We start from the raw sequence: 14,732 nt of genomic DNA, 5'->3' as shown, positions 1-14,732 counted from the left end.
CTTTACCTTTTAAGGTAGCCTTTCTCAACCTTTTTAACACTTAGAAACCCCTGAAACATGCATCAAACTTCGAGAAACCCAAGAAGTGGTGCAATCATGCAGAATATGGTTGGGAAGGATAGCTGTGTATATGCCCATCTGGGGCCCTTCTCCTTTCCACCCCCACCAGGCCCATCACTGGCCATTTTGGAAGGAGGAGGGCAGGTCAACACATATGATCATATCACCTGATAAATGTTTAACAATTAAAAAAATATATATTAAAAGTTAACTCCCACTCATTCAGGAAACTCTTCAGGTCCATACAGAAACCCCAGGGTTTCACAAAACCCTGGTTGAGAAAACCTGGCTTAAGGGAAACAGCTGTAGCATCCCTGGTTTCCTTTACTACTCCCATAACCACCCTTACATGCTGCTTTCGGAAACCACAAGCTATTAACTGAAGCATCCTCTTTAGCCAAGATTTTCAGCAGAACAGTGTTAGCATTATTAATTAAAGCAACCTCTTTGATTGTAGGATTCCTCAAACATTCCTCTTAAGGGTTCACTCTTCCCCTTTAAAACAATAACAAACCATTTGGTGGTTTTTAACATAAGGGAAGGGGCCTTATAAACAGCACCTTGGCCCAGGGACCTGGGGTACCACTAAGATCTTCAGTTAGCTCATATTAAAGTCCCTTTCAAAAAGATGCATTTTAAGACCAAAATTATCATCTTACTACAAAAAGCAAGGCCTTTCAACCACATGGAATGCCAATGTTTAAGCCAAGTATCTATCTGACAGAGAGAACAAATTCTGCTTTTAACAGAATCCCCAAAATATCTCAATGCTAGAGTTGCTAAGAGAAATTATCTTAATTCCTCTTTACCCAGTTTCTTCCAGACATCCAACAAACCTTTCCTTCTCTTCTTCTTAGGAATTTGGAGTCAGTTTCGTATGCATTCCATTTTGATCAAAGATAAATTTGAAGAGAGGAGGGGCAATAAGGGAGAGTTTGCAAGATTTCAGAATTTCTCTCTGTACATGCTCAATCAATGTCTATCACAGCCTTCTGACCTTTCCCCTAGAGCAAGGGTTCCCAACATGAGGTCCACAGGCCGCATGCCCCCGACTCCTTCTGTGCGGCCCTCCAACCTGCTTATCTACTGCTATCACCCTCAGGGCATTTGTTCTGTTCCATACTGTTCTTCCTGCCTCAAGAGACACCATCTACTGCTGTTCATCCTGTCCCTTTCTTGCAAAAAAGACAATAGCAACATTTTTGTTTGGGTCTCCATGGTTCCTTCTGTCAACCCCCTCTTGTTCTTATCCTCCATAATAGCATTTTGGCCATTCTAGATGCTTTGCTAGCCAGCAAAGCTCAGGCACCCATACCACTCAGCTTTTTAATTCTCCCTCTTTATGAATTACCATGTTGAAGCTATATATATAAGGAAGGTAAAGTTGCTGTGTGAATGGGTTCAGGAGATGCCATGTCTGCTGTTGCAAAAAAAAAAAAAAAAAAGGCAGGAAAATAACAGTAAATGGCCTGATACTTTTGCAAAAAAAGGATACAAAGTGTTTTGCATACTGAACATTTCTAGAGGATCGACTCATCAAAGCAAAGTTATTGGTGAGGTTGCTGCTACAAGAAAAAGCATTCTTCCTTCCACAACAAGAGTTCTGACTTCTGGCCTTGCTTGCTTCTACCTTTTCTCCCTTCCTCGCTACAGCTAGGAGTCTTCTTATACATCTGTGATTGCAACAGCCAATGAGTGGCCCCTCGAGTACTTTCTTAGCAGGGACGCTAATGGAATTCCCCTACTCACATATTCCTCTAGCCAAGTTCCCTCCCTCTGGCTGCCATTTTCTCATGATTGAGGCTTGGCTGGGAAGCAGTGGTGTGTATGTGCATCCCACACATAATTTGAAGCCAACTTAATGGCACATCCAGGAGGAAGGCTGCCATCTTTCACTCTTTCTACTTGTCCTTTTTTGGAGGGCCCCTAATTTTTATCATATTAAAATTAAAATGTATTAGCAGGTGTATATTTAATCTCCAAGGGACTATTAAGAAATAAATCTCATAGTATTCCATATACTTAAGATTGTAACTCTACCATCTGGTAAGCCAGATTCACAATCTATTTTTAAAAAATTGTTCCTAGCCTGTGTATATAGCCCAGTGCATCTAAGAACTGTAGCTGATGGGGGGGAGGGGTCTCTTCTCTGCCATGGTCGAATTGAAAATCCCCAGCTAATGGCAGCTAGAGTGAAGTGGATTTAATGGGAAAGGGAGGAATGCTGCTTTGCTAAAAACCCTGGAAGATGTCTGCAAATAGGAAGTTTTGTTTCAAAGAAAAGAAGAATTGCAGATGAGCACCGTGTCCTTAATGACAAATGGACTACTGAGTACTTCTTTGTTTTAAACAAGGATAAAGCAGTTTGCCTGATATGTCTTGAAACTGTATCTGTATTAATGGAGTACAATATTAAAAGGCACTTGAGTGAACAAGATAAACTCTCTTTAAAAAGCAATGTTTTGCAGCAAAATAGTTTTAGAAAGCATGTTGAAGAGAACCTGTCTAGTGTGAGGGTAAGCTATCATTTTGCTAAATTTATTGCTGAGCTTGGTAGACCATTCTGTAATGGTGAATTTGTTTTTTTAAAAATGCATGTTTAAGTAATGGGGGAAATGTGCCCTGAGAAGGTATCTTGTGTTAATTGTGTCCGCTTATCTGCACCTACGATCACCAGGCATGTTGAAGAACTGGGAGAAAAGCTGCGTATGTCACTAGTTATTAGATAAGAGCAATGACATTATAGACACTGCTCAACTACTAATTTTTATCAGGGAGATAGATTCCAACTTCAGAATTACAGAAGAGTTGTGTGCACTGCAGAGTTTGAAAGGCACCACAGATGCAAAAAAACATATTCTTGAAGGTGTATAAATCAGTAGAAAATCCTGGTCTGAATTGGGATAAATTGAAAAGCATCACAACTGATGGTGCAAAAAAGATGGTGGGAAGTAAAACTGGTGGTGTAGCAAAAATCAATGAAGAAATATTGAAATTAAACGGCACACTTCACATGCAGTTTCACTGCATCATCCATCAGCAAGCCTTGTGTAGTAAGATTCTTCAGTGGGAAAGTGTGATGTGTGTTGTTATATCCAGCATAAATTGCATCAGGCATCATGGCCTTGCTCATCATCAGTTTCAAAATTTTCTCTCAGAGATAGATACAGAATATGGGGACGATTGTACCATGCAGAAGTCAGGTGGCTTAGCAGAGGCAGTCCTCAATTGTTTTTTCTGTCTTCATCATGAAAGCGATGTCTTTCTTAAGGAGAAAGGAAAAGGTCAAGAAGCATTTTAGGACCCTGAATGGATTTTTTATTTGGCTTTCTTAACAGATATCACAGATCACCTGAACACATTGAGTCTAAGGTTGCAGGGGAAAGGAAAGCTTGTGTATGACATGTATACTGAATTGAAAGCTTTTGAAACAAAACAACATTTTTGTGAGGCAAGTTAGTGAAGGTAACCTCTCATGCTGCAATGGACTAAAATCTGAGAAGGATGGGAATTTACAGTTCAATGTTGAAAAACGCATCAAAGCACTGAACCTATTGCAGTTGGACTTTCAGAACAGATTCACTGATAGTCATAAGCTTGGAAAGGAAATAAGGTTATTTCATAATCCATTTGAAGTAGCACCGCAAGATCCAAGTAACTTTTTTCAGATGGAAATAATTGATTTGCAAGTCAATGGTCACCTCAGAGACATTTACAAAGAAAATAATCTGTTAGATTTCTATTCTGGTCTACCTGATATATTTATCAACCTAAAGAAATTTGCTGCAGGAATGTTCACAGTCATTGGCACCACATACATCTTTTCCAAGACAAAAACTGTGAAATCGAAGTGTAGGTCAAGGCTTACAGATGACAGTTTACGAGTGTCTCTCACAAACCTTGACTTGGCTAATGGAAGACAGCCACAAAAATCACACTAAGTAAGCATGGGTGCTGGAGAAGACTCTTACGAGTCCCTTGGACTGCAAGGCGAACAAACCGGTCAGTCCTAGAGGAGATCAGCCCTGACTGCTCCTTAGAAGGCCAGATCCTGAAGATGAAACTCAAATACTTTGGCCACCTCATGAGAAGGAAGGACTCCCTGGAGAAGAGCCTAATGCTGGGAGCGATTGAGGGCAAAAGAAGAAGGGGACGACAGAGAATGAGGTGGCTGGATGGAGTCACTGAAGCAGTAGGTGCAAACTTAAATGGACTCTGGGGAATGGTAGAGGCCAGGAAGGCCTGGAGGATCATTGTCCATGGAGTCGCGATGGGTCATACACGACTTCGCAACTGACAACAACAACAAAGTAAGCATGTGTAGTTAAATAAAAGGATCCCACAGTAAAATATTGTTCCAAAGTGGATTCCATTAAAGTTAACATTTCTTCATTTACCTCTGACTGTTTACTTTTGATCTAAATAAATAGGTTAATAATTTTTGTTACATTTTGGTTTAAGATGCGGCCCACTTTAGGCCCTGGGCAAACTAATGCAGCCCCCATGTGTCAAACGGTTGGGGACCTAGAGTACCATCCTGCAGCGTATAACATAAAACAAGTGCCAGGACCAACTTTACAAAAGGCTGTATAATTTAAAGGAACTGAATTCTGTAAAAATAAATTTTCCTTTTCATAACAGCCTCTACTTACTGCTGTTTGTCTGTGCCTTTTGTACAGCAATCTGGCCTGTTTTTTTTTTTGGATAAGAGAATCTGTTTGCGAGTCCCCTCCCCTGCCTTGACGGAGAGTCCAGCTGTAGTAAACAACCACTAGCCAAAAGTTGAGAAGGTCAAGGTCTCAATGTAATGCCAACTCCAGCTTTTCCAAAAAGCGAAACTTCTGTTCTTGGAAAAGGCATTGCTCCCTCCCTTTCCCTCCAGAAGTTACAAAGACAAGCCCATGGCTTGTAGAAAGAAGGAATATCAAGCTGCCGAGTCAGTTCTAAGAACTGTGGCAGGCTGGAACATAGGTCAGTCAGTCAACAACTGCAACACTCTAGAGGGTGTTCTGACCTGGCTGGGTTCCTTATGATAAAAAAACCCTTTTACAAGGAAGCTGCAAGCATTCAGAGCTGCCAATCTGCAGGGATTTTATGTGCCTGTGAAAGAAGAGCAACATCAAAAGGGAGGAAGATGGCACACCTGACTCCCCGCCCAACTCAACCATGTTCTAGAGCAGGGGTAGTCAAACTGCGGCCCTCCAGATGTCCATGGACTACAATTCCCAGGAGCCCCTGCCAGCGAATGCTGGCAGGGGCTCCTGGGAATTGTAGTCCATGGACATCTGGAGGGCCGCAGTTTGACTACCCCTGTTCTAGAGGGAGGGGTACAGAAAGACCATTATCCACAATGTCACCTGGCGCATGTATCCTACGGAGGTTACTTTGGGCAGACAACATTCTGACATCAATCGGAAGAAACCAGCCCAAAATACTCTAAACTGTGCCCTACATTTGCCAATGACACCGCTTCTGAATACGCAGGACCTCCTTCTGCAATGCAGTTGTTCCGTGTTTCTGTTCCATCAACCTTTAGGCAAACAGGGGTTCAACAGGACAGAGAAGGGAGATGCTAATGCTTGATATTGTACCAGCTTGGTATAGCAGTTAAGAGTGGCGGCCTCTAGTCTGGTGAGCCAGCTTTGATTCCCTGCTCCTCCACATGCAGCAAACTGGGTGACCTTGGACTAGTCACAGCCCTGATAGAGCTGTTCTGACTGAGCAGTGATATCAAAGCCCTCTCAGCCTCACCTCCCTCACAGGGTGTCTGTTATGGGGAGAGGAATGGGAAGGCGAAGGTAAGCCACTTTGAGACTCCGGGCAGAGAACAACTCTGCTCCACCCTCTATATGGCAGCCTTTTAAATACTTGAAGATGGTTACCAGATCCCCTCTCAGTTGTCTCCTCTCTAGGCTAAACAGACCAAGCTCTCCCAACCTTTCTTCATGTCTTGATCTCCAAACCCCTCACCATCTTTGTTGCCCTCCTCTGGACATGTTCCAGTTTGTCAACATCCAGTTTGTCAACAATATATGTTGTTTATTTCAAAGAGTTTATTTATTTATTGGATTTTTATACCACCCATCCTGACAACAGAAGGGCAAGGACTCAGGAATACCTTTTTCAGAATCTGCTTGTGAGACTGTGTTATGCAAGTTCACAGAGGGGGGGGGGACTTCATTCACCTCCAGGCTACTCATGATGCTAAACTGATTACTAAGATGCGATGCAGAAAGAGGCAGATTAATTGAAAAGCAGTTGAGAAGTGGGGCATTATAAAGTTTTGTGATGTTATGGTTTTAGTTGTGATTGTATAATGTTTTCTGGGGATTGCATGTTGTGAACCGCACCAAGTCTGCTTGCAGGGAAGGGCTATCTAGAAAACTAATAAATAAATCCACTTAAACAAACACAGCCTTCTCTGTGCGGAACAGTACGGTAGACTTGAGAGAAATAATGCATACCCCCCTCGACAAAAAAAAAAGCATGAAAAGGAGAGGCGCCAGGCACCCAACCACTGGTTCAATGCATGCTAGATCAGCCAACAGGCACACATTACTAGATGGAAGCTTATGGCTGCTGTGGCGCTTTATTTTCCCAGCCCACTCCACAAAGCTCTCCAGCCTAAGGGGTCTTCCTCCAAATAAACTGGTTCTTCCACCCGCAGAAGAGCTTTGGAGACGTCTCCCAAGGCTGGAAGAAGGTTGAGCATTCGGGCAACCTAGGGCTTGTTCCAAAAAAGTCAATAGGAAAGATCTGGATGTTGCTTATTTTGTGTCATCTTCCTAAGTCAAGGCAGTAGGAAACCCAACACTGAATGCTACGGGAACATTGTGTCTCGAAGGAAAACATGTCAGAAAAGCCTTCTTGCTCATATATACAGAAGAGGAAGCTATCGAAACAGACCAAGGGTTTGTTCATTTAAAGGGGTCGGACAAGGTCGATCTGATGTGCCTGGGGAGACGTTGATAAAGGGGGTCACTGAATGCAATACCCTTCCCTCTTCATAAGAGTACAGGAGGAGTCGTGCCGTTCTGCTTGTAGCCAAGGAAGAGGCAAAGGGGCTTGGCCACGTCCGCCATCTCTGTGCACGCCTGCCCGGCTGACAGGACTTCTTAGATAAACAGCAGCAATACTGTTTACTATCGAGTTGCAAAACTTTTCTAAGTCAACATGGTAGCCCCTGTGGAAAAAAAGAATTCCCCCTTCTTGTGACTTTCCTTCTCTCCTTATGCTTCAGGGCCCCAAGTAGGAGTTAGAAGGTCACTTCCTGTCTCCCAATTTTGGAAAGGGCCTCCAGATCAAAACGATCCACGGCTGATATTCCTTAAGGCAGCAAGGACAGTCCATATCACATCAAGTGAGATCTTCAGTTGAATTTGTTTCCTATTTTTCTGCCTCCTTCACCAGCATAAACTACGACAGGTTGGATCCACTCGATCACCCAATCTCAGCCCGTTTGCATCCTTACTACCTCGACCCAGATGACTTCTGAAAAGGCACGACCCACCTCTCCAGCGCCCAGGGGGAAACCAATAATCTTTCTCACCAGCAATAAAAAAGTTTATACATCCAAAAGTGAGCCTACATACACCCATATTTACCTGTTAGTTCCATTTCTAGGTCCCCGCTCCCTGCCCGCCAGCTTGCAGCAGCTCGCAACGCATCATCATAGTAATAAAACATTTCCAATAAAAATAATTCAGCTCCTAAAAAAACCAACCACCCTGACAACAGCCCCCCCCACACACACATGCCACTCCAGGGGAGATGGTACAGTTGGGCACATCAAGGAGGGGCTAGATCTTTCTCACACACACTAAGGGTACTAAGGGTCTACCACAGTCCATACTGTTTACTCCCAACCACAGTACCATGGTGCCGTATGGCAGTGGTCCCAAACCCCCGGGCCTCAGACCGGTGCTGGGCCACGGCTCCCTCTTCCCGCCCCCCCCCCCCCCCCCGCAGCAAGAAGCTCTCCAGGCCGCAAACAAATCGGCCGCTGAAGTGGCCGGTTAGCCTGTGGCTCAACAAGCTTCTTGCTTTTTGGGGGGGGGGGGGAGAAGCTTCGGCGGCCCATTTCCTTGCGGCCTGGAGGGGCGGGGAGAGGGAGCCGCGGGTGCCGGCATGCTGGCGGCACAAACGTTCATGCGCGTACTTGCCGCGCATGCGCGTACTTGCCGCGCATGCGCGTTTGCGTCCAGTGGGGGCGCAAATACGCTCATGCGCAGCACTGCCACGCGTGCTCAGGGCCCCAGGTCTCCCTCTCCCCACACCCCGGCGCAGCGGACCGCGGCCTGCAAAAGGTTGGTTACGACGTACGGAACCACAAAGGCCCTCTGATAGTACCATGGAATGGGGATTTTCAAAATGGCAGCAACCCTGTGCCTTCCAACTCCCAGCGAAGATGAAAGACAAAACTTTTAATATTTTTTAAATTTACCCTTATTTGGGCAGGTCAACCAGCCGCTTCCCAAAGTGGCCAATGATGGGCCTGGACGGGGTGGGGAGGGGAGTGGCCCTGACCCGGCTGCTGTAATGGTTAAGAGTGGTGGCTTCTAATCTGGAAAGCAGGGGTTGATTCCTCCGTATGTGCCCAGCAGGGTGACGTTGGGCTAGTCACAATCATGTTACATCTGTTCCTCCAGTATCTCAGAGCTCTCTAAGCCTTACCTACCTCACCGGTGTCTTTTGTGGGGAAGGGGAGGGTGATTGTAAGCTACTTTAAGACTCCTTCAAGTAGTGAAAAGGGGGGTATGAAAACCAATTCTTCTTCTTCTTAAGCCTTTGCCAGCTGAGGCTTCTTTCAATTTGTGGGGGTGTGGCAGGGAGGCGTGGCCAGTTGACATCATTTCCTGGTACCTCAAAGTCTGAACCTCCATGGTCAAAAGTTGAAAAAGGCTGGTCTACTCTGACTTGCATCAGCTCTCCAGAGTGGCAGGAAGAGGTCTATCACATTATCTGCTACATCATTCTTTTAACTGGGGACTGAACCCAGGACCTTCTGCGTGCAAAGCAGGCACTCTACCCATGAGCCACCACCACCATTGTCAAACCTAACTGATACAACTCATTGGATAGCCATCCTCTGCTGACGCATCTTGTTAATATTGTCTGGAATGGAAGTACCTAAACTTGTCCACTTGACATTCACAGAGGTCGTCTGCTCACAATCCCCCCCTTCACAGTGCCTCCACCCCCCTCTGGACTATTATTATTATTTATAAACATACATCCCTGGCCAAAACACAATTCAGGAATGCATACAACCAATAATTAAAATATCTGCAGGATAATTGGGTGAAATTTGTGAGGGGATATAGGAATGCAAAAATAATATTGCAAAGGTACATAAATGGGCTGGAATTTATGGATCAGAACAACAATTGCCCACTTGGACCTGGACTGGCACCTGGCAAACTCAAGAAGGATCTTGGGGTCCATGGATGAACCTGCCTGATTTTAAATCAGATCTGTAGTCCATCTGGAACTGGTTGGCCAGTGGGTGGGACAGGATGCTGGACTACATTGTCCACTGGCCTGATCCAACTGGGCTCTTCTGATGTTCTCATGAAGGCCTCGGCCTCCCTGCCCTGTTGTGTGGGACAGGATGCTGGACTAGATGTATCATTGATCTGATTTTCTTGAGATCGGTACTTTCTCAGACAAGGAGCAGCTCTTTGTGATCTCAGACAGGGAACTTTCACATCATCTGCTGCCTGGTCCATTTAACTGAAAATACCAGGGAAAATACCCAAGACCTTCGATATGCCAAGCAAAGGCTCTTCCACTGAGCCACAGCCCCTCCCCACTGAAGACACAAAATCGCATTTTTCATTGGGGTCTAGCAGAGTCCCAAGGCCTCAAGCAGAGTCCCAACCCCAATGGGAAATTCTCAGCATAGTATCTTCTGCATGTTTCATTGAGCCAAAGCCCTTTAAGAGGTTGCAGGGTTTGGACTTTAATCCTGGACTTTAATATGGAGAACAGGGTTTGATTCTCCACTCCTCCTTCCCATGAAGACAGCTGGGGGACCACGGAAAGTCTCAGTTTTCTCCGAGCTCTCTCAGCACCACTGACCTCACAAGGCGTCCGATATGGTGAGAGGAAAGGAAGGTGATTGTAAGCCGCTTTGAGAATTCTCCGGGTAGTGTAAAGCGGGATATAAAAACCAACTCTTCTTCTTCTGTAGGAATCCTAATGAAGTTTTCTTTCTGAGACAGCAAAAACTTCAGTGCCCTGTTACATGACTGCTATTCCAAAGGCTACTTAAATTGGCTTCTTCTCTGCCCGGTAAAGAAAGGAGGGGGGGGGGGGAAATGCAGCACCAGTGATGTTTCTCTGTCTCTCTAACCCAGGGGTAGTCAAACTGCGGCCCTCCAGATGTCCATGGACTACAATTCCCATGAGCCCCTGCCAGCTGGCAGGGGCTCATGGGAATTGTAGCCCACAGACATCTGGAGGGCTGCAGTTTGACTACCCCTGCTCTAACTCCTCAAGTTAACCCCGGCCTGAATGAGCATCTCGCTTAACCCTGGCTTGGAAACCGAACTGAGGCGATGGTGACATTTGGTTGCTCCCACACCACGTCTGAGTTACGCAGAGCAGGAACAAACGGGTGCATTTATCGGCTTTTACCTCCAATTCCACAAGCCAAGGCGCCCCTGACATCCCTGCCGCTCCCCCTTCCCGGCAACGACGGCATCTGCCAAAGCCCCGGTGCCATGAGGAAACACCATGCGTGACCTGAGAGCAAAGCAGGAATGGCTCAACCTCCCCCCTCCCACGCCCCCCTCCCAGGAGCAGGAAAGGAAAGTGACATCATGGTGGCTGCGCAGGAGGAGGCTGGGGGGAAACGCTGCCGCTGCTCACACAGTCCGCTCTCGGTCCGCCCCCGAACGCCAGAAGCAAAGAAAAGAGAGAGCAAACATTTTTCGGCTTTCTTGGCCAGGTGCTGGGGGCGGGGCGGTGCGACACTGTTTAATGCTCCAAGGATGCTCCTCCAAGCGGAGAAGGCACTTCGACCAAGCAAAGTGGTGCTGTGTCATAAAGGGAATTCGTCCTGCGTTTACTTGAACTGCACATCCAAGAAGCTTCGGGTATAATCCCAGCCCTTTCCCAGGGCACTTCCCCGGACTGTGCAAGAGGCACAGTGACAGACTGCGTGTGTGTGTGTGCGTGTTTGTGTATACAGTCTGCAGCTCCTGTTTCATTTCAAGGCTGAAGACCAGCCAGAAAATGGAGCTCGCATACCAGCGCCATATAAAGAAACCTTACAAGGCGACCTACCTGCCAAGACTCCAAAGGGAGAACAGCGGGAGGCAGCCAGCCAATAGAAAAGGGATTCGGGAAGGCAGCTGCCCAAAACTGGCGGCACAGCACAAGGTGTTAGCCTTTGGGGCTCCCTAGGGCCCGACATCTTTGTTCTCCGGCACTTTACAAGGAGCACAATCCCACAATGGAAGGCCAGAATCCCCCCCCCCCCGGAAAGGAAGCGCTGCATTTCTCCCCTTTACCCGCCAACATTCTTTCCAATCGTGCCAAAAGAAAAGGGTCTCCACCTCCCCCCCCCCCATCCCCGTAGGTCCCAGCCCAGCACGAGATGCACATTTCTTAGCAGACCTCGTTCACTTAGCCAAGCAACTTCGGCCCTCCAGTCAGGAAAGAGAACGGAGGTCTGAAAGGTGGTTTCACAGCATGACGTTGGCTTGATTGGCATCTGTCTGGCCGTAAGAGCTTAAGCACATGCTTTTGATGTAAATACAAATGCTTCTCTCCCCCCCCCCCCCACGCACAAGCCACAAGTAATGCTTATTCAGTTTTCAGGAGGGAGGGGCAAAGGAAGGGAAGAAACAACAAAGTCGCTGGATGCGAAAGAAACGCACGCCGTGAATTCCTTTGAAATCATCAGCCCCCGTCGCGGAAACCCGACCCTACCAGCTACAGTGTGCTTATCCAGATTACGCATTCCACTGTACTTAAATGTTTAGAGCCCAACACAGCCAGCTTTTCAAGAAATCAGCTGAATTGCTGTAATTATTATTAAAGCCCACGGAGAGCCGCGAGTTCAGTTCGCAGGCCGGCGAAAGGAAAGGCAGGGAACGCGGCGGAGGAAAACCCGGCCAACCAAGCCCTCCACTTTAAAAGAAAGACTGTTATTAAGCATCGGGCTGCCTTCCCTTCACGGCACGCAAAAAGGAAAAGTTTGCCCAAAGTTCTAGCGACAAATAAGCGAATCGGCTCCTTGTGCATACAAAGTTCCCGCAGCACCGTCAGGCGGCTACAGGAGCCCAAATCGGGATCCCCCCAGCCTGTCCAGGCATCAGCAGTGGCTTTCAGGCTGGATGTCAAATATTCATCACGGGCAAACTTCTCCGGGCGGATCCACCTCAAGGGAAGGAGGGCGGTGAAGAAATAAAGCAAAATATACCGGCCAGGCGCCACCCCCCCCCCGCCCCATCCAGGGCCACATGTACTCTGCCCTCTGGGCCAGTGACAGTTCTAAATCTCTCCCCCCCCCCCCCCAGAACAATAAGGACCGGAGCCAAAGAAACGCCAGCCCTGCCAGAAGGGGCATCACAGCCTTAACCCTTCCCTCGCCACCTCTCCCCAAATACAGAAGAACAAACAACTTGGGGGAGGCGTGGGGGGGGGGGGAGGAAAAGATGACAAAGTAGTGCAGCACAACTCTCCGTTCAACCTACTGGTCTCGTCCTCCCCCACCTCCTTTTTCCACTGTCCACCCCATTTTGGGGAGGGGGGGAGCAGATCATTTAGCCCAGAAGACATTTACCCGGTCAGCATGCATTATTTTTTGGGGGTGGGGAGGTAGATTTCTAGATTTGCTATTCTCCCCCCCCCCCAAAAAAAAGAAACAGACACGCGCACACACACACACACACACAAAAAGGCTTGCTAAAGAAAGCGCCCCTCCCCCCCTACTTTTGCTCAGGACCAAAATAACAGAGTGCTCACCCCCCAAAAACACTGCCAAAGACAAGAAAAACAAGAGGGAAATCCTGGGGAGGGGGCGCCCCAGCCGCCTGTTTGTGCGGGCAAGAAACTCAAAGGAGAGGCACAGACCTGAGCCGGAGCTGAGCAGCAGAAGCAAGGCTCTCCTCTTATACGGTCCCCTCGCTCTGGCACTCGCACGCCCACCCGCCCCCCACACCCCTCCCCGCCTGCCTCAGCCCCCCGCCCCACCCCCGGCCACTCGCTCTCCGCAGGGCTCAGGAAATGGGGGTGGGGGTGGGGGGCGCCCTGTCGTACTTGCCGAGGACTTACCCCGATCACATGACGCGCCCCGCGCAGGCTGGGTGGGCCGGCGGGGGGAGGCTCCCGGCAGCTGAGGGCGCCTTACCGGGCACGCATCGGGTTGCATGCGAGGGAAGAGCGAGGGGAGGGGGGGGCGGCGGGCGGCGCTGCGGCAGAGGCGGAGGCGGCTTCCCTCGCCCTGCCCTCCAGGTGGGCTGGGCGGAGGCGAGCGGGGGGCTGGGTAGCCAGGGGGGCGGAGACGCCACAAACCCAAACAAAAGCCCCCCCCTCTCCCCCGCCCCACACACCCACCCACCCACCCACCCCGAGGCGTGGGCCGCCCCCTTCCTTCCCCTCCCCTCCCCCCGGGGAGGGCTTCGCTCCACCTCAGCTGGGGCGGGAAGCCGACAGGGAGCCCGGCGGAGCCGCGCGCGGGAGGGGATGGAGCAGCCGGAGCGGACTGGCTCCGGCGCCTCGGGGGGGGGGGACTGAGCGATGGCGAGGAGGAGGAGGAGGAAGGGGAGGGGGCGGCTTCTGTGCACCCGGCCCACCCCCCCCCCCGGAGGGAACGCCCACCCCCGGCAGAGCCCAGGCCAGCGACGCCCCCCCCTCCTCCTCCTTGCCCGGGCGAGCGGGAGGAGAGGACCTGAGGAGGGTGGGAGGGAGGCGGGCTGGCTGGCGAGGGCCGGCTGGAGGAGAGGCAGGGTGGCGCTGGGAGGCGCGCCAGCTGCTGCTGCTGCTGCGAGGAGACCGCGGGAGGAGGACCCGGGCCCTTCCCACATCCCGCCTGCTCTCAAGCCAACTCTTCGCTCACCCCGCGGTCCATAATGCTGGCGAGCCGGAGCGAGGGTGCCCACGGAGCTGGCCCGGGCAAGGGGCCAGGCGTCCCCGCTCCCTCCCTTGGCACCACCGGCGCCCGGAGAGCTCAGCGGGCCCAGGGCCCTCGGGAAGGGGAGGGGATCAGCCGGGTTGGGTTTGAGCTGCAGGCCGCTTGGCGTGCAAGCTGCCCGCCTCCCGGGGCAAGGGCGCCTCTGGAGAGCCGGATAGTGGTGGAGAACGGCGGTCGAGTCCCCACTCCTCTGTATGCAGCCAGCACCGTTCTCTCAGAGCTCTCTCAGCCCCACCGACTTCACAGGGTGCCTGTTGTGGGGAGTGGCAGGGAAGGCGATTGTCAGCTGCTTTGAGACTCCCTAGTAGTAAAAATGGCATGGTAAAAACAGCTGTTTTTACAGTCACTGAGAACAAGTGTGACAACCAGTGTGGCATAGAGGTAAAGAATGTCAGGTTACTACCTGGAAAACCCAGGTTTGGATCCGCAACTTGAGCCGCAGAAGCTTGCAAGGTGGCCATGCACCAGTCACGCACTCTAAGCCTTGCCTACCTCACAGGGCTGGTGGTGAGGATAATCTTCCTCCAGG

General features: G+C 49.5%; 1 protein-coding gene across 5 annotated transcripts in view; it reads right to left on the bottom strand.

The window, feature by feature from the left end:
• KLF12 (KLF transcription factor 12) overlaps positions 1-13,551 on the bottom strand; it is a 272,157-nt gene extending 258,606 nt beyond the window's left edge. Inside the window, exons 1-2 of one of the 5 annotated variants that reach the window (XM_077343985.1) lie at positions 13,345-13,551; positions 3,250-3,325 (exon numbers count right to left, since the gene is read on the bottom strand). In XM_077343985.1, the coding sequence (XP_077200100.1) occupies positions 3,250-3,252 (3 nt within the window). In that variant the 5' untranslated portion in view covers positions 3,253-3,325; positions 13,345-13,551. Of the gene's footprint in view, positions 1-3,249; positions 3,326-11,682; positions 11,702-13,344 lie in introns of those variants that run through there. The other 4 variants (XM_077343990.1, XM_077343987.1, XM_077343986.1 and 1 more) reach the window with 4 other exon arrangements.
• Between the last annotated feature and the right edge of the window lie 1,181 nt (positions 13,552-14,732).

The sequence above is a fragment of the Paroedura picta genome, chromosome 6 (assembly GCF_049243985.1).
Source record: "Paroedura picta isolate Pp20150507F chromosome 6, Ppicta_v3.0, whole genome shotgun sequence".
Taxonomy (NCBI): domain Eukaryota; kingdom Metazoa; phylum Chordata; class Lepidosauria; order Squamata; family Gekkonidae; genus Paroedura; species Paroedura picta.
Note: the sequence above shows the minus strand (reverse complement) of the source record. Positions and strands in the feature narration are given on the sequence as shown.